Genomic DNA, 27,595 nt, shown 5'->3' on the forward strand with positions numbered 1-27,595 from the left:
AGGAGCTGTCAGCTAATTGCTCAGGAGGTGGGATAAGGATCATGAGAAAGGGACGAAGACCTGAAAATCGCTCTTCTATCCTCCCCCCTGATAGCAAAGTTCTCTTCTCCTCTGTGCTCCCAGAGAGTCTCCTTCCATTTTCTCTAGGTATGAGTCTTACTGCGCTGCTACACTGTAAATTAGATGAAGACAGGAAGCATGTCTGCTGAATCTTTCATTTGCTAGCCTCCAGGTACAGCACCTTGCGCCCAGTGGTTTATCAATACATGTTTTAATGGTCACCTTCCTGCCCCGTGAGTAGGCTTCACATGTCTCCCTTACAGAAACAGGACTAGGTAACATTCCAAAACACTCCTTTCCTTGGGCTCCACAAAGTCAGTGGACATCCTTCCCTACCTGCTGTGTTCAAGAGCTGCATGTTTCCCTGGACTGCAAATACCTCTTTCCATTGAGTCGATACTCTTCAGAATCTACTCCAAATTTTCCAGCAAAGTTTTCTCTTTTCATCCTGCCCCCCACCACCTTACCCCGCTCCCCCCTGTTCCCAAAAATCTAGGCTTCTTTTAACCTCATGTGTACTTTTTTTTTTTTTTTTTTTTTTTGGCTAGGGAATTTTATCTGTATATTGGTCTATTCTATTTCTTAGTAAACATAGGAGAGAGCTTCTCTGTTTAAGTATGGAGTCCTGCACAAATACTCTCTTTACTGTTCATATACCTTCATTCAAGGCCCTCTGGAAAGATCTCTCTGTGCTTGAAAGTCAGTGGGGTTTGGCACAGAGACTGTAATGGCTGAGTCCAATGCAGAATGGTGTAGCTGTCTATTGCTCATTTGACACCTCACATTTATCACTTTGATGAATAAAAACGTCGCCACTTGCCTGCAGCCCCCATTCTTGAGCGGTAATGGAGAGCTCTGTAGCTTATCTTCCTGATATTCATAAATTTGGACCAGTTTCACCTAAGAGCACTTTCTTAACCACCTTAATTCAATTTGACTCTACCTAAGACATTGAACTTAACAAATGTTGATTAAGCTCCACTATAAAAGGGACTCTGACAACTTCCTGTCTTTTCATAGGATATCTAAGATCATCTTTGAAGTTAACCCCATGTCTTACTCTTTCACTATTTGAACTAAGTGTCAACTGTAAACATAAAGATTTCCACTGCTCAAGCTTCTTTTAAATTATTTCTGAGAACGTTTGTGCCTTATCCTTAATAAGAATGTTTCCCCGTGATGCTTTATTTTGTGTCACATTGGCTGAGCCATGGTGCCCAGACATGTGGCCAAACATTATTCTGGATGTTTCTGTGAGGGTGTTTTGGATGAGATTAACATTGAAATTAGTGGACTCTGAGTAAAGCAGATTGCCCTCTATAATGCGGGTGGGCCTCATTCAATCAGCTGAATAGAACAAAAGACTGACCACCTCCACCCCCCAAACAAAGGAGAATTCTTCCGGCAGGCAGTCTTTGGATTTGAACTACAGCATTGGCTCTTCCCTGGGTCTTCAGCCTCTGCCAACCCTATTCTCACTGCAGACTTTGAACTTGCCTGCCTCCATAATCATGTGAACCAATTTTTTAAAATAAATTTACACACACACACACACACACACACACACACACACACACACATCCTATTGGTTGTTTTTTCTGGAGAATCCTGAATAATACACTCCCATTCATCACCCAGGTCTTTGAGGTGGAAGATTTCATCTTGGCAGAAAAGTTCTGAAAGCTTATTGGAGATTCTGATTAAAGATCTAGAGAAGGAAGGGGAAAAAAAGGATGCTCTGGAGGTCTGATCCACGGCGAGGCAAATGACATGAGGGAAAGAATGCTAGGGGGAGCTAAGGGAGAGAAATAGCCTCTTATAATAGTATCCCAGAAATAATCTAAGAAATTACATAGGTTTCTGAGAGAGTATTAATAATCAATGCGCTTTGATTAATTGACTTGAAGATATGTTGAAGTTGCATTTTCAGGTTCCATTGTGTACGCTTTCTGGGTATTCCTTGTGTTGTTACCTCATCCAAAACCGCAGGGGACTGGCAGAGTGCCTACTCCACATTAAAACCATTTGTATGATATGGGTATTGACATGATGCTAGGGTACACAGTATCTACTCTGCTTTTCCACTGTTAATTCCAGTCTTTATTATTCACAGAGAGCAGTAAAGCTTTCCTTTTCTCATCTGGCTCCTACAGATATGCCCCAGTTTATGCAATGAATGGGTTTCTGCAAAGGTATGTATGTGATGCTTATCTTTGTGAATTGCTTTATATTTTGAAGACACATTAGACGAATTGTGTTTCAAAGAAACTTTATGAGTATCTCACTTCTTAATGTCATAAGTCATTCTGACTCAAGATCATAACATCTCTCTCATGTATTAGCTTACAAAATTCTGGTTTTTGCTTTAAGAGGTTTAATTAAAGCAAGATAAAACTACCTAGTAAGGTTCACTTGCTGAGTTACTGTAGAAATGCCTACTGTATTACCAGAAGGTAACTTAATGTCTCCAATAAATGCCAAGTTGTCCAAACCACACTGACTGACAACTTAATTAGGTATAAATGTCATGATTATTCCTCATCTCTTGCATTTTTTAGGAAGAAAACATTCACACGGTGAAGGGAATCAGAATCTATTTTTATATCCCTAGAGTTATAAACATTTGTATCAAAATATTTACAATTATAGTATATGAAATATCAATCTATTGAAGAAGAAGCCAAATACAGTACTAGAACAACCCACCAAAGTAATGCAAATTACATGAGACGTAAATGTCACAGAAATAAAGTAAAAGACAAGGCAATACATGGTTCACTCCAGTCATAGTTCGACTTTCCAACCTAATGCAAGTATCCCTTTTGGGTATATCTGATACGTAAGTGTGTTTCTGCACATAAGACAGCCTTCTATAATCTTGTGATGATTAAGTCACAATTAAAAAGGTCATCGTCCCGCAGTTTTGGCTTGCCGTCTCTCTACCCCCAGCCACGATAATCTGGTGGCCTGCCCTCAATACTCCCTTAACCAGAATGAACACAGAGAAATATACTTAGTCATGGTCCTTTTACATAAATACCACTAGTCATGGCATAACAACTCCCCAAAGAGGAAAATCATGTGAGAAACGGGATAAGGAGAGAGCTGGGAGAAGGAAAGTAGGCAAGATGTCTCAGATTCTCCCTGGGCTAGATCTTCTCAGGCAATAGAGGAAACGTCTTCCTATAACAACCCCTTTAGACAGAATCTGAGATGGCTTGAAACAGCTCCTCCAGGCCAGAGCAATGCCTGCTTAACCAGGAATAACATACTGCAACTAAGTCCTATATAGAAATGCTCCTATGGCAACAGACAGCCAGTTACTATCTGATTGGGTACCACAAGAGTTTTTGCTTTTTTTTTTTTTCCTTAAAGAAATTATCTGCCCATCACCTATATTTTTAATTATCTCATGAGAATTTTCTAACTTTCCTGGGAATGCAGGCCCTGTGTTCTTACCACGACCGAAATCTAGTATGCTTAATACTTCACAATTATATAGCACCTTTAACCCAAGGATCTATTTGGTTTTGGTTCGTGTGTGTTTTACTAAGCTTCCAGAACGGCCCTGCATCACCTGTGAAGTGGGATAGGCAGGGCCTCTGAAAGGTGACTACTCCAGGCAGAGTCAAAGCGAGAGTCACCGCTGAGCCTAGGAGTCCTGATCCCCAATGTGTATAATTAGACAAAACATCCTCAAAAGTTATCATTGAGAGGGAGGGTAATAAATCGTGTCACAGGGAACCGTGTCCATCTCTCTCCCATCATGTACTTAAAAGAAATACTGACTGTATGGACAGGGGGTCCTAAAAACATAACCCTACTGTTGCAGTGTCACAAAACTGCCCCTTGGTCCCATAACTTGCGTGGTACTTTCACCACTGAATTGGTCACTAGTGGCTTTACAGAATCACCAGAAGAGCTGCTTTGGCTTTAAGCAAGAGGCCTAGCAAAGTCCATAGCGAGAGGTCTCCATGAGGGACAGCTGCGTGAGGTCTTGTCTGAGTTCTGACCATCCCCCAGGCCTTCCACTGTGAAAAGTTCTCTTTCTTGGTTTAAGCAATCCACCAATTTGGCCTTAGGACTGTATCTCTTTCTCCCATTTTTGTCACAAATACCACTGAGTTCCACAGAGTTAAATATCTGTTCTAAAGAGGGATAATGGCTCACTGGCCATAACCCTCCTGTGGGTCCTTCAGACTGGAATGTGATGTTTTGGTTTGGGTCAGAAAGGCGGAATGGCTTCCAGGCTTAGCATATTCAACCCCAGAACAAGATCTGCTCTTGCTGGAACTTGTACCGCTATTTTAACTTGATGCAATAGGTCTGAGGACCGCAGTGCGAGACCCAGAATTCAGCCTCAGGAGTGGAGCCAGTGGTGTGGCAGCTGATGGGGCCCCAGTGTGTGTAACTGAGGACAGTTGAAGGCCAAGTGTGGTGGCTGGAGAGAGGCTCTCCTGGGGCCCACATCAAGGGAGCAGCAGAGTACTAGCCAATTACTTTCTCCTAAGGGCAGGGGCTCCACCATAGAGAACCTCCTCAGGAATGGTTTGGGTTTCAGCCTCTCCCACCCTTACTTCCCCTCCCCGCCCCCCCGCCCCTCTCTTGGTTTTTCCTGCATGGCATCTTCCACTTCCCTCCCAGATTCAACGGCTTCCTTCTCCCCACCCCCACCCCCCCGGATCCCCATGAATTTGTTCAGCCTTATTTCTTTCTCAGGACCAGATAGAGAATGCCAATGATGAAGCTAAAGCAGAAGCAGATCCAGGTCAGGATGAAGGAATAGCCATGGTGACTCTTCACGTAGATGTTTCCGTAACCACTGGCATAATGATGAGTATAGATGGACACCCCGACCATAATGCACAGCCCTGCAAGGGGGGGAAAAAAAGTTTAGGTTTGTTTGTTTGTTTGTATACATTAAAACAAAGAAAAAAGATTGTATAATTTTTTTTAATTTTTTTTTTAACGTTTATTTATTTTTGAGACAGAGACAGAGCATGAACGGGGGAGGGTCAGAGAGAGAGGGAGACACAGAATCCGAAACAGGCTCCAGGCTCTGAGCTGTTAGCACAGAACCCGATGCGGGGCTCGAACTCACGGACCGTGAGATCATGACCTGAGCCGAAGTCGGCCGCTTAACCGACTGAGCCACCCAGGCGCCCCGATTGTATAATTTTTAAAAGATCCTATTTCCCTCATCGGGAGGATAAAATCTGGCCACTTAGCCCCAAAGTGTTGCTCTTATGATTTGCCCTGGACCAACCTCGATGGTTGTGTTGGTAAACTAGAGGTGTTTGGGCTCTCATATCTCTACTGCTCTGAGAAGCTAAAAGTGTGAAGCAAAACACAGAACTTCATGTCCGCCACTCAGCCTTCCCTTCTGGACCCCCGCGTATGTAGGCAGGCTGCCCAGGATACAAAAGAACACAACCTCTCACCAAATTCTGTGTGTTTGGGAAGAAGGACGAAGAATAAGAACAGCACTAAGGCCATGCATTGAGGCAGTGGCTTCGGCTCTCTAAGGACCGCCAGCTTCCTGCCCTCAAGTGTCCACTGTACAAGGACTAGCGACAGGGCAGCCCCAGGAGCGCAAGGTTTAAACAATGAAGCAACTGACAGCACTCATTCCAAGCAGCGATCAGGGGTTCTCAAAAAGAGAACAAACAACCGGGGGACAAAGCTGTCCAAAGTGACTTCACTGAGCCATGTGCTTGTCTGTCCGAGTTGCCGGGAGCACCCTCGGTAAGACCCGCATAAAAGCTTTTCCTGCACGAATGGGAGCCCACCACTGCGATACTCACAGCACACCAGCATAGTGGCCCCCGAGAGGAAGAAGCGGTTTCCCTTCTCCATGGTGAAGAGCTGGAACACGAAGACCACGAGAGAGATGACGGAGAAGATGATGGAGAGGATCATGAAAGCCTGCACGGCCTTGAGGGCATCTGTGGACACAGGAGGAGGAGAACAAGGGTATTAGACTAACTCGTCCCGGATGGACTGGACTTTTCTCTGATCACGCCAACCCTCAGGACCAAGCACAGCCCTTGAATACATACCTTCATTGGCATACGACAGGGCTCCATCACAGTTGCCACCCGTACAGTTTTTCCAAAGACCTACCGATGTTTTTGTATCATCTGAAACCACCCAGACCTGAAACCAAAAGGAAACAAACGGTGGTTGAAAAACTCACCCTCTGCTTTAAAAGAAAAAGGAATAACAAATCAGGTTTGTGCCGGGATCGAATCTTAAGCAATACACAGTACTGAGCCACAAATACAGCTCAGCACCCCCATCCCTTGGTGGAAGTGAGATGTGACTCAAACCGAAGTCACAAAGGTCCCAAGAGGAAAGATGGAAGAGTGTGTGGCTAAAGACAAATCACACAGCTTCTCTGGGGCCGCGTGTCAAGAAGCCACTTTCATCTAAACAGAAGAATGTCGAGGCCCCTAAAAGTAGAAGAGTGACCAAAACGTATTCCCCAAGGCTCACTGTGGTGCCAGTGTCCCTTCCCACCTGGACCAAGAAAAACCATTCTTCTTCTGAAAAACAAGCATCCACTTGTCCACACACAGCACCTGTTAGAATGAGCATTGCTGGAAGGACACGTCCAAGAACGTGTGATCACCTGCTCTTGATTCAAGAAACAGCTAGGTGCCAAGCCCTGTATTAGGAGCTGATAATTCAGACATTCAGCACTCTTGGCCTCCACTTCTGCGGTTTGAAGTCGTTCATTGGGCTTGTCGTTATTTTGAGAGACTTAGGGGCTGGTGTATAGAATGGCCAACCTACAGTCTAGAGAAGGCCTCATGGGCGGCGATTCTGTCTTATCAGAGTTGTACTTAAATTAGCCCTGCTTATGATCACACCCCCCCCCCAATGTTAGCAAACTCTTCTATCTGAACTTTAAAGCCCATTTGTTCTTTCACTGTAACATGGACCTAAAGAGATTCTGGAACCACCGTTGGCCCATCTAGTGATGGGTGGCCTTGATTTTTGTGTGCGAGGAGCTGTCTTGTCTCTTTCTGAGAAAAGCGCAACAAAAGCAAATGTGATGCTATCGACTACCACTAGAGGTCAGAGTAGCCCAAGCTTCGGAGAGAAAAGGCTCCTGCTACCTCCATATTTTTATGTTGTTTTGTTTAAGTGAGTTAATTCCGTGGAGCCAGGTTAATCACGCAAAATGCCACTTTCACGTGCTACTCTCAGCTCAGAATTTGAATGTGTCAGTCTGGCAACCACAGCTTCTCATCCTCTGTCTCCCATCTATCCTTCTAATCAAGGTTCCCAGAAGGAAGAGAAGTTCTGCTCCTGCTGCATACATGGCTGTCCTCATTCCGCCCTGAACAAAGGTTCTCCCTCAAGGAGGCAGGCACCTCGGCTGGCTAGGGCTCCTGCCTGGAATGCGTCCCTACTCCTTCCTCGATTCATCGCCTGCCAAGAGACCCCGCCCATCTGCCCATCCTCCAAGCTCCACCTCCGGAGAAGATTCTACTACAGACCCAAGAAGTCTCATTGTCTTCACCAGCCCCTAGACACCTAGAGCCCTGGCTGTTGACCCTGGCTTTTATCCCCCCGCTGTTTAATCGTTGGAAGTGCGCGCGTGTGTTTATTGTTTTCCACAACTAAACTGTATATTCACAAGGGGCAGGGGTTGTGGCTCAAACTTCTTTTGTAGCGCTTTATATAAATATCCAAATAACTTCTGGGTGAATGAATGGAAAAAAGAACGTTACTCACATTGGCAATGGTGGAGACAAACAACATGATGACAGTGGCGATGTGGACCACAAAGATACCAGCTAGTAATACCAGCATCTTGGCTTCTTGATGCTTCAAGAGCGAAGAGAATTCTGAAAAGACAGAAGGTAAAGGAGGGAAAAAAGGTTACTGTCAGTTTCAGGAAGATGATTCAGCTTTCCCACATGCGTGGACTATCTGCTAAAGTCAGGAGGAGCTGCAATAAAAACCATCACAATTTCATTATAAATTCCTAGAAACATCTTATTCACCTAGTTTCCTAAGCGCCTATTCGTCTGCTTACATACACCTCAATATAAACATAATTCCGCTTCTCAAGGATTTATATACTCCTCTCTCTAATGCAGCCTGTTTCAAAAAAGAAAAGCCCACATTTTATCACCGTTGGTGTTTTATCTTGTTTGTGCTGTAAGCACCAAAAAGTAAAACTTGGATTTTTAAAAGGCCTTTTCACAGTTGTAACTTCCAGGTCTCTGTGCAACGATGTCATATAAATTTCCATTTTCCACTGAGGAAGGGTCCGTGCCTCTATCAAACTGCTCACCCAGTGATATTGATAGAAGTAGATTCCTTCTACAGAACAGCAGCTATTACTATGCCCAGAGACTGAATAGGCCACTAATTTGATCCCGGGTGAGCTATAAAATGTGAGAGCCGCAACTTCTGTTATTATAATGTTGTTTGGTATTCAATAATTATAACAACCTAATTACAGTTTAATGGTCTGATCACCTACTGATTGAACATTTCAGACTTGTGTTACTGCACCTGAGCCTTTGGGCTGTGTGTGGCTCATGGTAGGGACTCTGCTATTTGTCTAGGGCACAGTGCTGTATTTCTGTTGATGCACGATGTCGATTCTGGGGCTTTAGAAGCATGCAGCCTGAAACACCACTAAAGGTGCCATCTATTTGTGCGTGACATTTACACAAAGTCCAATCCTTCAGGACCCAATGGAGAAGACAGGCAAATGCATAACTCACGTGCTAGGAGGACTGGGAAGTAATATGCATTAAGAATGGGTATGGATAACAAAAGCGTTCAGCCATCATCTCCGCAGAGGAGAAAAAAGGAGCCCACTGATCATAAAGAAAATACACAGGATGCACATGGGAGTGGCTATTCTGATTTATGTCAGCTGCGGAGGGAGTGCTTTATCATGCCCACAAGAGTTACGATGCAGTATAGGCTCAAGGTACTTCAAAAGGAAAGGGCTGGAGGTTATTCACAGCAGAGTGGATATGTGGATGTCCCCACCTAGGAGGAGATGGCTGTGCACATCCTGCAATTGTCCTGCTTCTCTCTCTCACTCCACCTAATTTAATTGAAGCTTTGAGCGTGCTTGAGCCACTTTCCTGCTGTCCCAGGTATTTCGTGGCCAGCACTGATGCTATCGTTCCAACACTTCAGGTGCCTTTTACCTCCTCTCACTTTCCTCATCAGTACTCAAAGTCTAGAATGTTCTAAAACAAGCAAACAAACAAACAAAACCCCACAAAGTCTAGAATGTTCTAATGTAACTGAGGGAGACTTGCTCTTTACAGGCCAGGAATGAGAGGCAGACGCTGGCTTCCCCTCCGTGCATCCCAACTGTCTCCAGCAACCCCTGCCTTCCTTCCCAATCCCAACACTTCCCTTCAACCCAGACTACTTTGTAGGAATGTGTCCAATTTCACTGTGAATGACAAAAATCATGAAGTTTATCCTGCCGCTTCAGGGGAGAGCTTGGAGCTTTCATGCCTGCTATTAATAATCTTCCTACACATTCAAATTTATTTTTGCTTTTCGCAGGTTCGTGCATACCTCCGCAATTTTCTGCTTGACTTTAATGCACAGTGAAAAGAGGTTTCCGAATTAAACAGGTGGAATTAGAATCATATAAGATCACTTGACCTTTCAGTCTCAGTCTCCTCTTATAGAAAGTGGGGGCTGCAATGTTAATTATACAGGGAGACAGGAGGGTTAAACTGGATCATGAAAGTGAAACTAGCCCAGTGCCTGCCACATGGCATGTGCTAATAGGGCGGCTTTGGTTGTGGCTATTAGTATTCCTATTATTATTCTATGAAACTGAGAGTGGCTGTTGCCAATATAACCAGTCAGTCACTAGGCTGCCCTATGAGAAGCACAAGTAGTAGGATATCTGCTATGTACATCACAAGGCAGTGTGTACAGATCATTTTGGGCTCTTAGAAATTGTCATTATGCCTAATACTTGCCCTGTGAGTGGGGAGACCACTAAGAACACACCCTCAGGAATCAGAAGGAGAAAGCTCACTCTTCTCAGCCCTCTCTGGACCATCCTCCTGACACCCCCAAAGTTCACACCATCCCTGGATCCTGATCTTGACCTTCATGGGGAAAGGAAATGGCTGACTTCAGGGGATTACAAATTATTACATAACGAGTCATATGTTTAATCCTCCTTGGGCTCTATAAATGCTTTTTTTATTCCTTTGGCTTCTAATTGACAAACACCCTCCTCCTAAAAGTGGGAAAAGATTGAGGGGCCAAGAACAGAATACAGTACACCAAATGAGGCTTCTTAAACGAGGTGGAGGAAACATCGCGAGTTCCCTGCCTCGCATGCTGTTGGGAATTCAGTAGAAATTTCTACCTCCTTGGGTTGCTATGTAACCCTCCGAAGTAAGTCTGATTCCTTTCCTCCCTGCTCAGCTTACATTCTCCATTTTGATGACTTGAACATTATTGCATTCCATACACCCTCCTCCTACTGCACATCCACCTCAGCCCACCCAACTTACCCCTCAGCCTCTTGATCTCTCTCCTGATCTGGAGGGTAATGGCCTTATGAAGGAGAGGTCCTATAGTGCCCTGTCGTGTGGTATTCCCTTTCCCCAGGGCCTGGTACCTTCCCTTGTGTTTTGTGTGTGCTCTGCTGTTTTTTCCTGGCTGCTTTAACCTTCAGGCCAGTCATCTGCAGATGCTCTCTTTGCCTGCTGTAAGCATTGTTTGCTCCCTGGACTGAACGTGGTGTGATTTAACTAGGTGTGCTCTGGTCTGCTTGTGAAATGAGACCTGTAGCCACTGCCACCAGAACCAAGGCTGGATCTCACTCCTGATCTAAGCCAAAGCCCCACCTGATCATTATTTCCCTGCCTGTGCATGCTGGAGGGGTGGGTGGGGGAATCAAGCAAAGAAGTGACTCTCTTTCATCTTAGATTCCTGTGATCGTGCCACATCTATCCGCTGAGGAAAGGAGCAAAACGTCTTGAATTAGCAAGAGTGCTTAGTGTATAGAACACATAATTTCCTCTGCTTTTGGATGCTGTATCCAACCAGAAGTAAGGGGTATTTAGCTGGAGATAGCACATAATACATATAACTTCTCCATCTTTTTACTGCCCCCAATTCGTCAGGTTTTATCAGTGTCATCCATTGTCAGCTTAGGAGGGCTTCCATTGTTTTCAGTGGCCCTCTGTAACACATTTGGAAACAGAATAAACTATCTTCTTAAATTTCTCATCTGGATTGTTCCTAGTAACCCAGTCCCTATACTAGAGTATCCCCAGCAGAGAAACCCTCACCCGGAGGTGAGGTGGCAGAGGAAATCTTGATATGTTCATAGACAACCATTCTACCTAATGGGTGAATGTCTGGAGATCTAATAGCAGAGCAGAATGGGAATAAATAACAGAAGTTCTCATGCTCTTAAACCTTCCGCCCACCCTCTACCAGCAGTGCAGCTTGCAAGGAGACTCATTCCCTACCCTGGTATGTATCTCACTTCATACAAAAGCACTGAAAAGAAACCATTTCTGAATATTCATATCATTGGAAGTATTGACTGTTACAACTTTTTTCCTTGGCAGTTGGTTTCACTAAAACAATAATTGGCTTCTGCCTCAGACCTCTCTAAAATGCTTTGGATGGCACTCTCCAGTGGAAAGCATACTCTTAGTCACAGCTGGGCAGCTCAAACCAGGAAGTACAAAATAACAGCATTGCAATTCTAAATAACTAGGTGCAATGCCTAACCTTCCGAGCATTTGGTGCATTGGGCAGTCCTAAAGTTTGTCAGTTGGTTGTTGGGGACTCCCATAACATTATTTATGGTACTTAAACCTAAGCCAACAGAGCTAGTGCACACACTGTGTTCTTAAAGGCTAGGACATCCACTGACTGTTCTATGTGAGTTGCAAGGAACATATTTCTCCACCCATCACCATAAGCAGAGTAAGATTTCTTGAGACAGGGGTGCTCAGGGATATGATTGGACTGAGCAGGAAACTGAGAAAAGCATGGGAGGCATGCATTGTGACTCTAGAGAGAAGTTGAGTATTAAAAGAAAAGGAAGTTTGAGACTTAGAGCCACACAGCAGCTCTCTCTCCTTTTCTCCCAAACACACAGACCAGCCAGTTCCCTTTCCACCACCGCCATCTTTTATTCCTGACCATGCTTCCCCTTTACTTCTCAAATTGCCCAGCCCACTTAGGAGCGGCAGTCTTTTTTTATGCTCCTAGTCCCAATGCAAATCTCACAACACTCACCATTCTAGGTTTGCATTAAGTTCTCTGCTAAAAGAAAATTATCACAGTTAGTGGAAATGACCTTGAGAATTACAAATTCTATAAGATAATTGGAGCTCTAAATGACTACCTAAGGTGGGGTGGGGGGAGGGGGGATAACTGTCCTCTCCAGGTTGTCTCCATCCACTTAAATCTTTATTGGTTTCTTGCCTTCCTTTTATGCCCTCCAACTCCCAAAAAATATGAAAGAATCAAAGGAACATAGCTATTGAGACTGCTTTGCCTTAATTTTTAGGATGCTCTGACCATGAGAAACAAATCAGGCTCCTATGGGCACCTTTCCTTTTCTGATGGGTACGTAATACTGCAGAGACTTTGAGAATAATTGACTTCTAAAGATACAGAAGAGGAGTTTAGATGTTGGTAATTTGGCTCCATGGTTGTTAAGCTAGGGTCAGATAAGTTCTTCCCACCACAGAGTATGTGTATTTATTGAACTGCCACCACCAGAGTCTGGGGGATGCAGTTCTTTAAGGGTGGTGGTCTAAGTCACAATAACTGGGAGCCACACAATAGAATAGGACAATGAAAAACCCACTCTTCCAGCAAAGGAAGTGGTGGAAATCCTGGGCTTCAATCACTGAAGAACTAGCCAGAGCCGGGGGGTACAACATAATCAGAAATGGCAGTGGAGGGTGGGGAGGTCGAAGGCTATGTGAGCAGAGAGGGAGTCGCACAGAGGTCAAATGTCCCCGATTCATTTGAGAGTGAGTGAGATTCTCCCGGACAAAGACACAGGGAGGCATCCTTTACCAGATGGTGCAAGAGAGCTTTGTGAGAACATGTGAATCAGCTGCCTAGCTCGAAGACAGCTTGGTCATTTTCCTGACAGCCTTGTATAACCCAAGCTTCTCTGGGGAGAAGGGAGAAATCATGGCCAGCTGCCAAATTCCCCATCTCTCCTTCCTTTCATCCCAATTTTATAGCTCAAAAAACCATAGTCAGGTCATGGGTTCTTCCTCCATTATTTATCCCTCATCCACCCCTTACTTTCTGTTCGCCTTGTCCTTGCCCAGTTCAGATCCTAACCTGGACCACGGCATCAGCCTCTCCAGTGGTCCTCCTTCTGAGCTCTTCCTTCTCTGCTGTACCCTCTATGCCACTTCGTTATCTGACCTTGTCACTCCTCTGCTCAAAATCCTCCAAGCACCTCACCACCCCCTCCACCAACCACTGGAAAAGAGACTCCAAATGCCTTACCCCTGCCCTGGGAATCCTGAGGATTTGATTGCCAAAGAAAGAGCCCTGCTTTCAAGTGTGCTTCCTCCAGGAACTACCTATCAAAATTTTTTCAAAGAAGCTCAAATCCTGCCTTCTCTAAGAAGCCTTCCCGGATACATAAGTCAGAAGTAGTCATTTTCCCCCACTGTGTAATAACCTTACATAGCTCTTTATTAAAACCACTAGGGGCAATCTGCCTGGTAACAAAATTACTTATGACAATGTTTGGCTCTCTCACCCCTAAGATTCTAAGTTTCCGAAAGGAGAGTCTTGTCTATGACAGGTACCAAGTATACTTCCATTCAGTGAGCAAATAAATGCTGTTAGGAAGGCTATGTATATATATATATATATATATATATATATATATATATATATTACATACACAAACTTTAGTCTTTTACAATTTTTAGAAATCATTTGTACATGATTATAACTATGTATTGAGCATATTATTATATGCAAGCTCCGTGTTATATATTCCTATGTAAATACTTATGTAAACATACGAATATTTTCCTGAGTAATTTTGACATTTGAACATACAAGGGTATATATGTGTTTGTTGCCTTTTATTTAAGAGGATATAAGTGAATGCAAAGAAAATATCTTAAATTTCTAACCACTAATTTGTCCACAGATTCACCTTTTCTATCTCTTTAAGTTATAGAATCTCTAGACTGAGAAGGGGGCCTTAAAATTTCTCCCTAATATATGAACCTCAGCTACAAATCCATACCATGGAACTATCTAAGTCGTGCTTAAACTCCTCCAGTCACAGGGAGCTCACTACTTGCCAAGACCCTCCCATTAGAAACGTCCTTCTGACAATGCATCAGAATCTGCTCTTGGCAACTCCTTCCCCTCATCTTAGTTCTGCCCTTAATCTAAAGCTGCCTCTTCAGGGGCGTCTGGGTGGCTTAGTTGGTTAAGCATCCGATTTTGGCTCAGGTCATGATCTCACGGTTTGTGAGTTCGAACCCCGTGTCAGCACAGAGCCTGGAACCTGCTTCAGATTCTATGTCTCCCTCTCTCTCTGCTGCCACCCTGCCCTCTCTTTCTCTCTCTTAAAAATAAATAAACACTAAGAAAAAAATTTTTAACAAAATAAAAAATAAAGCTGCCTCCAGGCATTCTCTAGAATGGTCACCTTTGAAGCAGCACTTCCGTGCTATCAGAGAAGTAACCAAAGGACATCACCGTAGATCCCTAAATCTCAATCATGTCATAATACAGTCTTGATTTTATTCGACTTTAGACATGACTCTGTCTTCTCATTGGATCATGTTTTCCTGATTGTGAAATCTCTGTGCCTTTCTGGGTAACTGTAAACTTTGAAGAAAGCTTTCTCACACCATCTGACCAAAGACGTGGTACTTCCTGTGAGGCACGAGAAAAGATGAAAGATGAAGCTGCCCCTGATCACATGATTTCCCTGAGTCAGCCTCTATCTCTGCGCCACCTCCCTTAGCGTGACACCCAACGGTGGCTGCTTGCTGCTCCTCCGTAAGGACACTGTGTAGAGTGGCAACACCAAGCCTTTCTATCCTCCTCAGGATCATTCTGCTTTGGTTGGTTTGTTTTTGATGTGTTTGTGTCCCATCGAGGATCATTTGGGTTGGCAAAGTGGATGTCCATTTAACACAAAAGCAGAAAAGGAAACACTCTCTTTTGGGAGCAGTCGGAGAGGATGTGTCCGGAGGAGGAAAAGGCTGGGATTAAAAGCAGGTTGAGTGGATGAGACCTTAGATGAGCTTTTCTGGCCATTGTTATTGTTGTTTTATGTCAAGCATACTTTCCATTCTAAATATTGTTTTTACGTAGGGGTGGGAGAGGGCGGTGTTAATTTCTCCGTGGGAAACATGTGGAGAGAAAGGATCCCAAAGGGCCATTTCCTCCTGCCTCTGGATGTCTGATGTTCGGTGTGGAAGGAAAGAATTTCAGGTTGTATCTCACTATAGCTACATCATCACGGGGCCTGATGTTTTTACATGCAGAGCAGCTTACGACCAGGAGAAACATCAGGAATCAAGCTGCAAAACTACATGCTCTAGGGGAAACAACTATTTTTTTCATGGTCCTGGAGGAAAGGGGGGTCCATCTCCCAAACGTGGTCTATCGATAATAAATGGGGGTTATTAGAGAAAGAGTAGTGTTTTAACTGACCTTGGTATAAACTAACACAAACTCTTGCATAGTTAGGGATGAAGAACCAGGGGGTGGGGGTGGGGGAACAAGCATGATATCGAAAAAAAAAGGAAGGAGAAAAGAAGAAAGAAGGAAGAAAGGAAGAAAGAAGGAAAGAAGGAAGAAAGTGAAAAAGAAAGAGAAAGAAAGAAAGAAAGAAACAAAGAAACAAAGAGAAAGAAAGAAAAAGGAAGGAAGAAAGAAGGAAAGAAGGAAGAAAGTGAAAAAGAAAGAGAAAGAAAGAAAGAAACAAAGAAACAAAGAGAAAGAAAGAAAGAAAAAGGAAGGAAGAAAGAAGGAAAGAAGGAAGAAAGGGAAAAAGAAAGAAAGAAAGAAGAAAGAAAAAGAAAGAAAGAAAGAAAGAAAGAAAGAAAGAAAGAAGAAAGAAAGAAGAAAAGAAGGAAGAGAGAAAGAAAGAAAGAAAGAGAAAGAAAAAGAAAAGGGAAGGAAGGAAGAAAGAAGGAAAGAAGGAAGAAAGGGAAAAAGAGAAAGAAAGAAAGAAAGAGAAAAAGGAAGGAAGGAAGAAGGAAGAAAGGGAGAAAGAAAAAAAGAAAGAAAGAAAGAAAGAGGAAGGAAGGAAGAAGGAAAGAAGGAAGAAAGGGAAAAAGAAAGAAAGAAAGAAGGAAGAAAAAGAAAGAAGAAAAGAAGGAAGAAAAAGAAAGAAAGAAGAAGAAAAGGGAAGGAAGGAAGGAAAGAAGGAAGGAAGAAGGAAAGAAGGAAGAAAGTGAAAAAGAAAGAGAAAGAAAGAAAGAAACAAAGAAACAAAGAAACAAAGAGAAAGAAAGAAAGAAAAAGGAAGGAAGAAAGAAGGAAAGAAGGAAGAAAGGGAAAAAGAAAGAAAGAAAGAAGGAAGAAAAAGAAAGAAAGAAAGAAAGAAAGAAAGAAAGAAAGAAAGAAAGAAGAAAAAGAAAGAAAGAAGAAAAGAAGGAAGAGAGAAAGAAAGAAAGAGAAAGAAAAAGAAAAGGGAAGGAAGGAAGAAAGAAGGAAAGAAGGAAGAAAGGGAAAAAGAAAGAAAGAAAGAAGGAAGAAAAAGAAAGAAGAAAAGAAGGAAGAAAAAGAAAGAAAGAAGAAGAAAAGGGAAGGAAGGAAGGAAGGAAGGAAGGAAGGAAGGAAGGAAGGAAAGAAGGAAGGAAGGAAGAAGGAAAGAAGGAAGAAAGGGAAAAAGAAAGAAAGAAAGAAGGAAGAAAAAGAAAGAAGAAAAGAAGGAAGAAAAAGAAAGAAAGAAGAAGAAAAGGGAAGGAAGGAAGGAAGGAAGGAAGGAAGGAAGGAAGAAGGAAAGAAGGAAGAAAGGGAAAAAGAAAGAAAGAAAGAAGGAAGAAAAAGAAAGAAGAAAAGAAGGAAGAAAAAGAAAGAAAGAAGAAGAAAAGGGAAGGAAGGAAGGAAGGAAAGAAGGAAGGAAGGAAGGAAGGGAAAAGGCAAGCACCTATTAGAAAACCAAAATCTCCAACAAATTCTGCCTCTAACTTCTGACTTTGGGAAAATCACATCACCTCTCTGGTTGGTGCCTCCTACAGAGAAAGAGTATGCGGTGATGAAGAACATGGGCTCTGGGTTCAAATCCTGACTCCATCACTTCTGTTTTTAACTTCAGTTTTGTGGAGGTATAATTAACATGAAATTGTAAGACATGTAAAGTATACGTTGCGGTGATTTGTTGACTGCAGCACTTCTTAACCGTGATCTGTAGACCTCAGAGGGCTAGCGTGAGGGTTGAGGGGCTCGTGCCTGACAGAGCAAAGGCTAGATGGTTGTTGGGGATTCTTTTTGTTCCTTTACGTGAGATGAGAGGCTCAGGCCGGCCAAATGGACTTTCAACTTCTCTGGCAGAATCCAAGGGCTGACGACTATGCTAAAAACAAACAAGTAGCATGAATCTTGCTTTTGCAGATGCTCCCAAGGAGAATAGCCCCTCTCTCTCTCTCTCTCTCTCTCTCTCTCTCATTTCCTCTTGTCCTCCTTTGTGTCCAAGCAGGGGGTGGATCTGGCAACATCTGCAAAGGCTCAGGCCAGACCTGGGCTGTGATGCGGGGACCAGCCCACGCCCCCAGACCGCAGCTGGCCAGGCCGCTGGGGCGACGGCCCCCAGGGTGAGGACAGAAGCTGCGGTTGTCTTCTGCTTCTGACAAAAGAGGAGTGTCCTGGCCACCAGAATGTCTTTGAGGGAGAGGTTGCCAAGACAATAACTAGGGTCTGGGAAGAAAATCAAGGTGTGGCCCAGCCCAGGGGCACTTGGGCGGGTCGACAGTAGGTGGCGGCAACATGCTTCAACCAGCAAAGCGGCCTGCAGAGCCCGCAGGGCCGGGAGGGAGGCCGCCAGAGGCAAGTGTGCTGGGGGGGGAGGGGGGGGGAAACACAGGCCTCCTTACTCTTTGTGAGAGCGCTTGTTTAGAGGTGTAGAGGTTCTTCAGTCCAGTCCCTGAACCAAGGAGAGAATGCACCTTCCCCGGAGCTGAACCAGAACGGGGAACTGAAACCCACCGTCTCGCACCCTCCAGGCCGGGCCTCCTCCATTCCAGCATGATCTTCTCTCTCCCGTATTTGTCTCAGGGTTCGGCAGACGTTCTAGACCTCCTACCATAGCTACCCTTCGCTCTGTTCCTTCCCCCACCTCCTGGTTCATCAGAGGGTCAACAGTGCCCCCTCAAAACAGTGCCGGGGGCAGCTGCTTCTTCCTGTCATGTTGCTAAGGAGGCCCACAGCAGAGCCACCAAAAGTCCCAGACCAGATCCCCACACTGCAAGCCCTAAGACACGCTTCCAACGTTCCATCCTGGCCCCCACCCACAGCACAAGCGTCCCTTCTCCACCAAAGCCACATCGGGCAAAGGGAAGCCGGGACGCAGCACCCGCCAGCCTAACTCACCGTTCCAGGATACCAAACCTCTCTCCAGTTCCCCATCCCCAGCACCCCCGCCCCCAAGGAGGGGCCTTTGATTATTTGAGAGAAGTCAAAGTATCAAGGACTTCATTTTGCTCTTAGCTCTGATCGGAGCCTTGTGAAAAGAGGAAAAACATCAAGGGAGATCACTGCCCTGTTGGCATAAATTTTCAGTGGAAATTCAAATGACACCAAGGATGTATTGACCAACATTTGCAGCTTGGGCAACAAAGGTTCTTCACAGGGGACGAAGAACAAAATATTTGACCCTGAGGAATGTTCAGAAACATTGAAGGGGGGGGGGGGGTGTTCCCCAGACAAGAAGGGAAGGAAATAGGGTGGGATCCTCCCTGCACTTCTCCCTGTCTTTCTCTTTCCGGGGCGCTCTTTCTCCCTCTTCTAGAACTGTCCAGTGGCACTTCTTCTTCTCCCTCAACACACAAACCTAAGGAAACACCTGCCTTTGCACCCACTCCCTCTTCCTCCTCTACTACTGTTCTATTCGACTATTTGAATTTGAAGATTCTAAGATTCGCTCTCATCCACACCTTTACCGCCACACCCTCACGCTGCAGGGTCCCCCTCCCAGACAAGAGGGTGGAGCTCCTTTCCCAGGACCAGCTCAGTTTCTTCCTAAACCTGGTTTGGTTACTGGTGAATCCTTTTTTGTTGTCAGTGTCTTAACAGGCTTCTATGGCCTGCCTCTTCTCATCTGAGCTGGTGCCCTTTGTGGGTAATCAGTCAAACCTCTTCCTTTTCTTCCAAGAGCTGGGTGAATCATTACTATCTGATGACAAGGCGAAAGGAATCTCAGAGCAGATGAGCCCAGGAGGCTGCCTGGACCCTCAACCTTGTGTAAAATGCCCTGCGATGCAACACGATGCCTCAGTTAGCTTTTCTCCCAACTTTTATGGATTGAACTATCAGCATGAGCCAAGGGATCCCTCAAAACGGGACGATAAGACCTTAGAACAATAAAATTTCAGAGCCACAGGGAGGCCGTGGAGACCATCAAGCTCTGTTCCCTCCACGAAGAAGACAAGTGACTTGCCCATGGTCACAGGACAGAGTGGGGACCAGACCACAACCCTCCCTCCCCTATTCAGCCATGTTGCATCTGCCCCGAGATTCTTACCATCACTTTCAACCTATGCCCGTGTTCTCAATTTTAACTACCCCATTTGAGGGAAGAATTCGGGAAACAGACTCAGGAAATACGAAAGCTGCCACATCCACATCAAGTCAATGGCACCAAGAGCGGAGGAGTCCATTTTAGTTCCTGGGAAATGCCCATTTCCAGAACAGGGGAGAAAATGCTGACCCAAATATTTCTTCAAAGGAAGAGAGAGAAACAGAGATTGCCACAAGGGTTTGTACTTTTATCTTTATGCTTCAGTGTCAGTGGATCTCTCAGTTAAATTGCAAGAAATTATTTCAGGGCACCAGGGATTGAAGTATCACAAAAAGTGGTCTCAAGACATATGTGTTTGGGGGTGGGGTATTGTGAATTCAAGCAATCAAGGCTCCCTTGATTACTGAACAGAAATCCGGGATCATCTAAGCAGAACTGGCAAGAGTCTTGGAAAAGAGAATGTCACGGTCAGAAACTTTCAGATCTACCCTAGCTAGAGGTTATGAGCTCTTCTCCAGGACTGACATCCATTGTGCTGGCCAAGCAATTAGTCTGGGGTTATAATGGATTGGCAGCGTGTTCCTGGAGCTATCATGACAGGTGGTAACAATGTAAAGGTGTGAGCTACGTGAACTATAAACCAAGTTACGGGATAACCCCGGCAAGGCCAAGTTCGAAGCCTGTGCCTCTGGTATCAGATTGACTGATTTAACCATCACCTCCATAAGTAGCGACTGGGTGTGTCCCCTCTGGGTCTGTATGTCCGAGAGTCCCAAATGTCTCTGAGCTTTTGTGTTCGGCAGCCTTGGATATACTCGTGGTAAGTGAAAGAAGAAACCATATTCATGTGTTTAGAAAATGAAATCCCTCAGAATCAAATCCTGTGGGTACGGCTGACGACGTGCATAGTTGTAAAGTTTTAAAAATGCTTCCTGCTCTCTCGGAGTCTTAGGTAATAATGATAATACCAATTCGTCAAGTTTTATCCATTGAACATTAATTAAGGGTTAAGCGTTTAGAGAATAAGAGTAGAGCGACAACAAAAATGGAAGAGATATTTTCTGCATGCCCAGGAACAGAACTAGGAGCACAGTATAGAAGTTATAGAGAAGCCAATTGTGCTGAATTTAAGAAATTCTAATAATTAGAGTTGTCTGGCAAAGTGGGCGGGTGGTAGAGGGGAGCACGGAGACTCTCACTCGGAGGTAGTGAGCACCCCTATTCTGGAAATTTTAAGGAAATGTAAAGTGGCCATCTGTCCAAGGTGGTGTAAAAATAGGATTTCTGCATATGGTGGAGAATGAATGAATTGATCCTCAGACTGAGAATCTCCCTCAAACTGAGAATTTGATGAACAAAATTAAAGACAAAGTGTAACTAAATTTGCCGTGTGCCCTTTTCTATGGCCATTTGTCAGATGTACTTCCTATCGGGCTCTGAGGAGTCTACAGGAAAACATTTTGCTTCATCTATAAGCCTTCTAGGTCGCTGACTGCTGTCTCTCCATTGATCCCTGTGCATCTGGCATGAACCAACCCCCCACTGCACCCTCCACACCAAGCCAAGAGGGTCTGCACCCCAGGGTGGTCTTTATGGAGCCCACTTGCAAGGCCCCCTGGAGTCTGGATGGCCCCTGGGAACTGGATAGGCCTAAGCGGGTCTCAGAGGGAAGCAGGAAGACTTGAGAAAGTCACAGTAAGTTTTTCTAGTGGCCAGTAGAAGGGATGCCTTTCCTTTCCTCAGAGATGTGCCCTGTAGTCCTGGGAAGTAGCCAGCATCTGTTCTGGGATGTGATCTGCTCTGGGTTGGCCCTTGATGGCCTTGTGCCAACTCTCAGGACAGTTTAGTGCCCTCAAACAATGTAAAATCTGGGGGGTCCTCTGACCAGGATGCCAGACCGGATGTCCTGCAGCCCTCCAGACAGCACTCCACCCCCGCCCCATTCTTCAGAGTCTGTGGTGGAATTCAATCCGACTCTGAGGGTGGGAGGCTGCAGGGGGAAAAAACATCCCTCACATTTCAGTATTTTCAAAGACTTAGAGCTGAAATCCAGAAACACTCCTGCAGCTAGGGAGCTCCCTCACTACTTAGAGGCAGTGGGAAAGGCAAGAATTAGAACAGCATTTCAACAATTGCCCTAAAACTCCAGGAAATAACATACAGCGTATTTTCTCACTGCTAGAACTACAGTGTAATGTGAAATGCACACACACAAAAAATGCAATTCGTGATGGTCGACACTCCCAGATTTGTCAGTATTTTCTATGTGCTGACTGGATAAATATTGCTTATAGCTTTAAGTTGCACAGAACTACAAGAAGATTCATGCTGGATTCATAGAATACCATTACTATCAACTTAATAATGGCTTCCTTGAATCCACATCCATGTAATCTGGAAATAATAAACATTTTAAGCAAATGTGGGAGTTCCCTGCAGCTTGAAAAGTTTCCCTTGCACTTAGTTAATCATCCCCTCAAGGGCAGTTTTACGAGGCGCCTTGTCTGTACAATGTACACAGGCTGATTGCATTGAAATGGTCTCTTCCAACGAATTGCATTTCTAAAGGAAAAGCCTAATTTCGTCTGACAAGCTGAATCCTGTCATTTTCCTCATCTTGTTTATGTGGAGGAAAAATAAAACCAGTATCTATGTTGAAATGGGCCACACCTAGGCCAAAATGCTAACTTAAAAATAAAACAAATCAGGGGCGCTTGGGTGGGCTCAGTCAGTTAAGCGTCTGACTTTGGCTCAGGTCATGATCTCACGGTTCATGGGTTCGAGCCCTGCATTGGTCTCTGTGCTGACAGCTCAGAGCCTGGAGCCTGCTTCAGGTTCTGTGTCTCCCTCTCTCTGCCCCTCTGCCCCCCCTCAAAAATAAATAAACATTAAAAAAAAAAAAAAAGCAAATAGAAATCACCCTTCTTCCTTTCTCCAGACTCTCTTTACCATTAATACTAGTGTTTGCGTTTGCACAACCACATTCTGGAAGAGCGAGAAGATAAAATGTTCCAAAACAATCACTGCCTTCCATGCCGAAAACTTCCACATTCAGCTAAAAAAAAAAAAAAATTCTTTTCTTATTTCTGATAATAATGGTTATTTCTCTCCACTCAGAACTAAAGTTCAGCTGTTTCTGGGGTGGAAGCACAAAGCCATTCACCATTTTTCTACACCAGATGAAGTTCCCCTGCCCCACCCTCTCCTGCAAACCCAGTTTCCCTCCCGCCTCTCCCCATCCTCTACATCTGCCCAGGAGACATGGAGCTCTGGAATCCACATCAGGCTGATTCCACCAAACGCAACTCTCCCGCATTTTCTCTGACACACCAGTTGATTCCCAACCCGCCCGCTCCCCCCCCCCCACCTCTCTGTTTTCTTTAAACAAACCGACCCCCTCCTCCCATCCTGTGGGGAGAAAAAACACATTCGAACAGAAGTGAATGAACAAGCTAAAAGAGCAGGAGCAAATGCAACAACTAAAATAAACAGAAAAGCACGTATCTACCTATCATCCAAAAGAGACCAGCAAACAACCAAGAGAAACAACCCAAATCCTGAAGCAATTGAATCCAAACGGACAAACTGGAAAGCATCTGGCAAGTCGGTGCGCCCTTTCAAAGGCATGTAGTGTTTCCCCATGAAGAATGCCCTATCCTGGCGTGTTCCAAAATCCCTGCTCCCTCCACATTTCAGAGCAAGGACCCAGTTACTGCAAAACATAATCACAGCCCAGTCCCGCGGACTTACCCCCCACCCTCCACCCCGGGTCCCCCAAGCTCCCAGTCAAAAGGCATTTTTCTGAACCTTATGGAAAAAGTTGTCTCAGTATCCACTTTCAGCCAGATGTTTCAAAGAGTTCAATTCAGAGACTCATAGACAAATAGCTACAGGGAAAAAGAAAACGCGGAGCTTAGGTGACGAGGTCAGAAGAAGGAGAGCAAAGAAGGAAAGAAAGTTTGCCAAGCTTCCCCGCAGCCCTGGAAGCTGTCCTACCTGAGGGTCCTAAGCGACGGAGGCGCCCTGAGGAGCTGGTGGCTGCCTGGTCCGCTCTTCTGAAGATATGTGACCACAGTGTGGGGAGGGACCTGCCTCCCGAGGTTATAAGTTTCCAGGGCTAGTGTGCTGGGGTGTGTGATGGGCGGTTTCTTTTCACTGCGTTTTAAAGGAGTTTCTATGAATCAGTCTGCCTTTAAAAAAAAAAAAAAAAAGATTTGTTGGTAAGCTACGCCCTGCTAGGTTGGCAGTTGGTCAAGAGAGGCTGGGAGTGAGCCATCAATTCAAAGAAGCCTGTTTAGGCTCCCTCTGACTCACACACACACAGACCACAGTGGAAAAAAGAGTGACATTGCTTCAAATGAGTACTAGGAGTCACACAAATAGATCTATTTACCGAAGCCCGTTCCTCCTCACCAAAAAGGAGACACGGTTACCATGGGCATAGGCAAACACAACTTATCTGTCCAAATGTACATCTGGGGAGGAGGGGGCGGGGGAACAGGACAGAGCCCTGCCCGTTGAAATCCTCGCTAATCATCAAAGGAGATTCCCATTCCTCCTCCCCTGCCTCATGCATCCGGGTTGCCAGCCATCAGAAATGATCAGATTCAGTTCCTACTTGCTTCCCTGCCTGACTGAGGTGCACCGTCCTAGGGACAGCTGTCCTGGGAACCAGAACAGGACACAACGCGAGCCCTCGTAATGCCTCTGAATGATGGAGCGCTGCTTCAACAGCAGACTGGTCTCTAATTACGCTGTGTGAATGAATGCCCATGTGGACTCTTCACATTCAGGAGCAAGTCCTCTAGTTAAGATCTTTGCTCTCTGATCTCCATGTAATAATCATCTGGACCTTGCTCCGCAGTTGAGCTTCGCAGGGAGGGGCCCTGGAAGTCACTTGGTCCTATAGCCAAGGCATTCCACTGGAGAGGAGAACTCAGATGCCAGAGTGCAAGCCCAGCTCTCCACTTACTGGCTGTGCGGCTGTGGATAAATCGGCCTCCCCAGGCCTGTTTCCTTGTGCATCAGGTGGGGGCAGAAGGTACCCATTTCACAGAGCTGCAGTGAGAAATAACACGGAGAGAGCTTATGATAATGCTCGGCACCTAGTTGAGCACTCAGTAAATGTTAACTATGGTTATTGGACTGAAGGAGAAACTCAGGCCCAGAGAGGTGATGTGACCATAAATTATTAGCTGCAGCTTGGATCCAAGTCTGCCACATCCAGGCAACTCTATTTCTGTTCCCTGTTGCATCGTGACAACCTATTTTAATTGTAATCCAAATTATTCTTTTACAGTTATGCATTTATGCAACCGATATATCTGCACGTTGCCACGCATGAGGCACTGTTCAGAGCTCTGGGTCACAGATGTGAGCAAGATCCCTACCCTCTTGGGACTTCTATTCCATGGGAGAATAGAGGACAGACTGTGGCTATTCACCAAAATGTTGATAAAATTACATGGTAAAATTAACAGGTGAATTTCAGTTTCTTGTGGGTCACATTTCCAAATCTTCTGCAATGAACCTACATTACTTTGTTTTTTAGGAAAAATATTTCAAAGTGGAAAGGAGAAAATATTTGCTGAAGTGGATGGCTGGGGAAAACACACACACACGCACGCACGCACGCAGGCACGCATGCGTGCACACACTGATTTAATACTGCATCTTCGCAACCTTTGAAAACTGAATTCTGTCCCCGTAACGATGAGACAGCATAGGTTTTTCATTACAAACTGATGATGTGACGGAAGACTGCATCAGCTTCTCCTATCTTTCCTCACCTCCCCCTCCCCCATCACTCATTTGATAATAAAAGTGCCTGTTTCAGAAAAGCCACTCCCAGGAATAGGTTAAGAGGCCCAGTGATCTCTGAACAGCCTAAGCCTTGGAGAGGGGAGGATGGTGAGACCCAGGAATCCTCCATGAGCTGTGAGGACAGAATGGACAGCACATTCTCTCTGAGCCTTCACCTCCCGCCCCCCTCGGCTTGCCTTCACCTCCAATGCCTTCTACAAGTTTCATACTCCCTCCCGAGGAGAGCTGGGCTCCGGGGATAGAATCCTGGGATGCTGAGGAGTATGTGGTCTGGTTGCATTTTTTATAGAGAAATCTGGAGCCAGGAAACATTGCAGGAGAGGTGCTCTTGGGTTAACAAAGGAGCAGTGGAGGAGTCATTTGGTCCTTCTGGATTCCCACAATGGGTTTGAAAGGGAGAGGCAGTGCGCTGAGACAGGGGTCCTGGAGACAGGACTCCTGGAAACAAGAGCTCTAGTTTTTCTCTCCCACTGCCTGGCCTGGGGGTGAGTAAGTGAGCCGCCCTCCTACCTTTCAACTTTAAAGTGAGTCCACGTCCTAGCCTTCCAAATGTGCTTAATAAATCTCACCTTCCTGGGTACTTTTGCAAATGTTTAGGGTTTGGAAAGAAAATCTTAAATGCTTTGAGCTCTTAAAACACACACACACGCACACACACACACACACACACACACACACGTGGCATCATATAAAGTGAAGTTGTATAAATATTTTTAAAAGATCAATGCCAGTCCAGGATTTCTAAAGTCTCCTAATTAACCCTTGAAATGTCACTGAACTTATTTTATAAAGCAAAGTTGTCAAGTCTGGGAAGGAAATCAGATCTGTTCTGGCTGAAGTTCCAGCTTACCGTGCCTCTGGATGTGATTAAAATGTTAAGTCTGATTCTGATTCTTTCCATGGCCATGAGCGTAAGGCTATGGATAGGGAAGAGTTCAGGGGTCTAAAACCACATGGGGCCGGAGAGCACAGCTCTCTCTGCCATCTGCACGGGTCTTTTCAAACACTTAGGGGTAATCTGCCTGTCTGCTCCGTGCTCCCATGCCCTTCATCTGGAGGGTAGATTAGACACTTTCGTTTTCCATGGGGGTAAAGAACTGGGCAAAATTTCATTTGACCTCAGTAAAGTCATTTATTCTTGGGAAGGAATGTCCCCTCTTGCCCAGTGCCACAGCGTCACCCTCAACTACAAGAATATTTTTCCCTCCTTCTGAAGCAATGAGAATCAACTTCTGGCACAATGCCATTTAGGGCAGCTTTTCAAGTTGGAGCCGGCGTAAACACTTTTAATGAACGTATGAATCAAGAGCTTTTAATGATGAGATACAAGGAGAAACCTCCGAAGGTAGATTTGGCCCCTTATGGCTCCCAGAAAAGAAAACTAATAATAGCTTTAACTTGTTTTTGCTCAAAGTCAGTTAGCCAAAAAGAATCTCAAACATGTTCCCCATTATATGTGCAGGGGATGTCAATGCTAATATTAGCAAACACTGCTTGAAAGGTAAATAAATTAAAAGTTACGTAGTATCCTCCCAAATCAAATGGGTGTTTTGTCCCTTGCCACTCGTATTTGCAATTTGAGCATTTGCCAGAAATTTCATATTCTTCCCTCTTTCCTTCCTGCCACTCTCCTGTCCTTTTTTCTCCCTCAGACTGTTTTCTTCCACCTGTATTGTTTCCTTTCTCAGGTCTGTCTCACTGAGATGTCATTTTAGTATAATTCCCCCAAATAGAGAGTCTCTACAATCCTGTTAGTCACCCCTGCTTTCTTGTCTCAGCGAGCTCGTCCTGAAACTGGTTTTGAAAGATAAAATTCATGAAACTCCAAGAGCGTTCCAAGAATGTGGGCCCCTGGTCAGGCACTTCAAGCCAAGTGGAAAGTCTTGCCGACCCAGCGGTGTGATGTTGCCGTAGAAGAGGGTGGGCTGTTGAAGACATCTGAACTCGGCAGGGGAAAGGAGCCAATGCAGCCACCTTGGA

The 27,595-nt window shown here is 44.9% G+C and overlaps 1 protein-coding gene across 1 annotated transcript; it reads right to left on the minus strand.

Annotated features, from left to right (window-relative positions):
• Positions 1-2,637: 2,637 nt before the first annotated feature.
• EMP1 (epithelial membrane protein 1) lies at positions 2,638-23,956 on the minus strand. The gene is made up of 5 exons (XM_086714054.1): positions 23,789-23,956; positions 7,804-7,916; positions 6,120-6,216; positions 5,865-6,005; positions 2,638-4,931 (listed from the first exon to the last, which is right to left on the minus strand). Exons 2-5 carry the CDS (start codon positions 7,879-7,881, stop codon positions 4,765-4,767), a joined length of 483 nt encoding a protein of 160 aa, XP_086570180.1. The 5' UTR covers positions 7,882-7,916; positions 23,789-23,956; the 3' UTR covers positions 2,638-4,764.
• Between the last annotated feature and the right edge of the window lie 3,639 nt (positions 23,957-27,595).

Source organism: Puma concolor, chromosome B4 (genome assembly GCF_028749965.1).
Source record: "Puma concolor isolate L17-30 chromosome B4, mPumCon1.1.hap2, whole genome shotgun sequence".
NCBI lineage: Eukaryota > Metazoa > Chordata > Mammalia > Carnivora > Felidae > Puma > Puma concolor.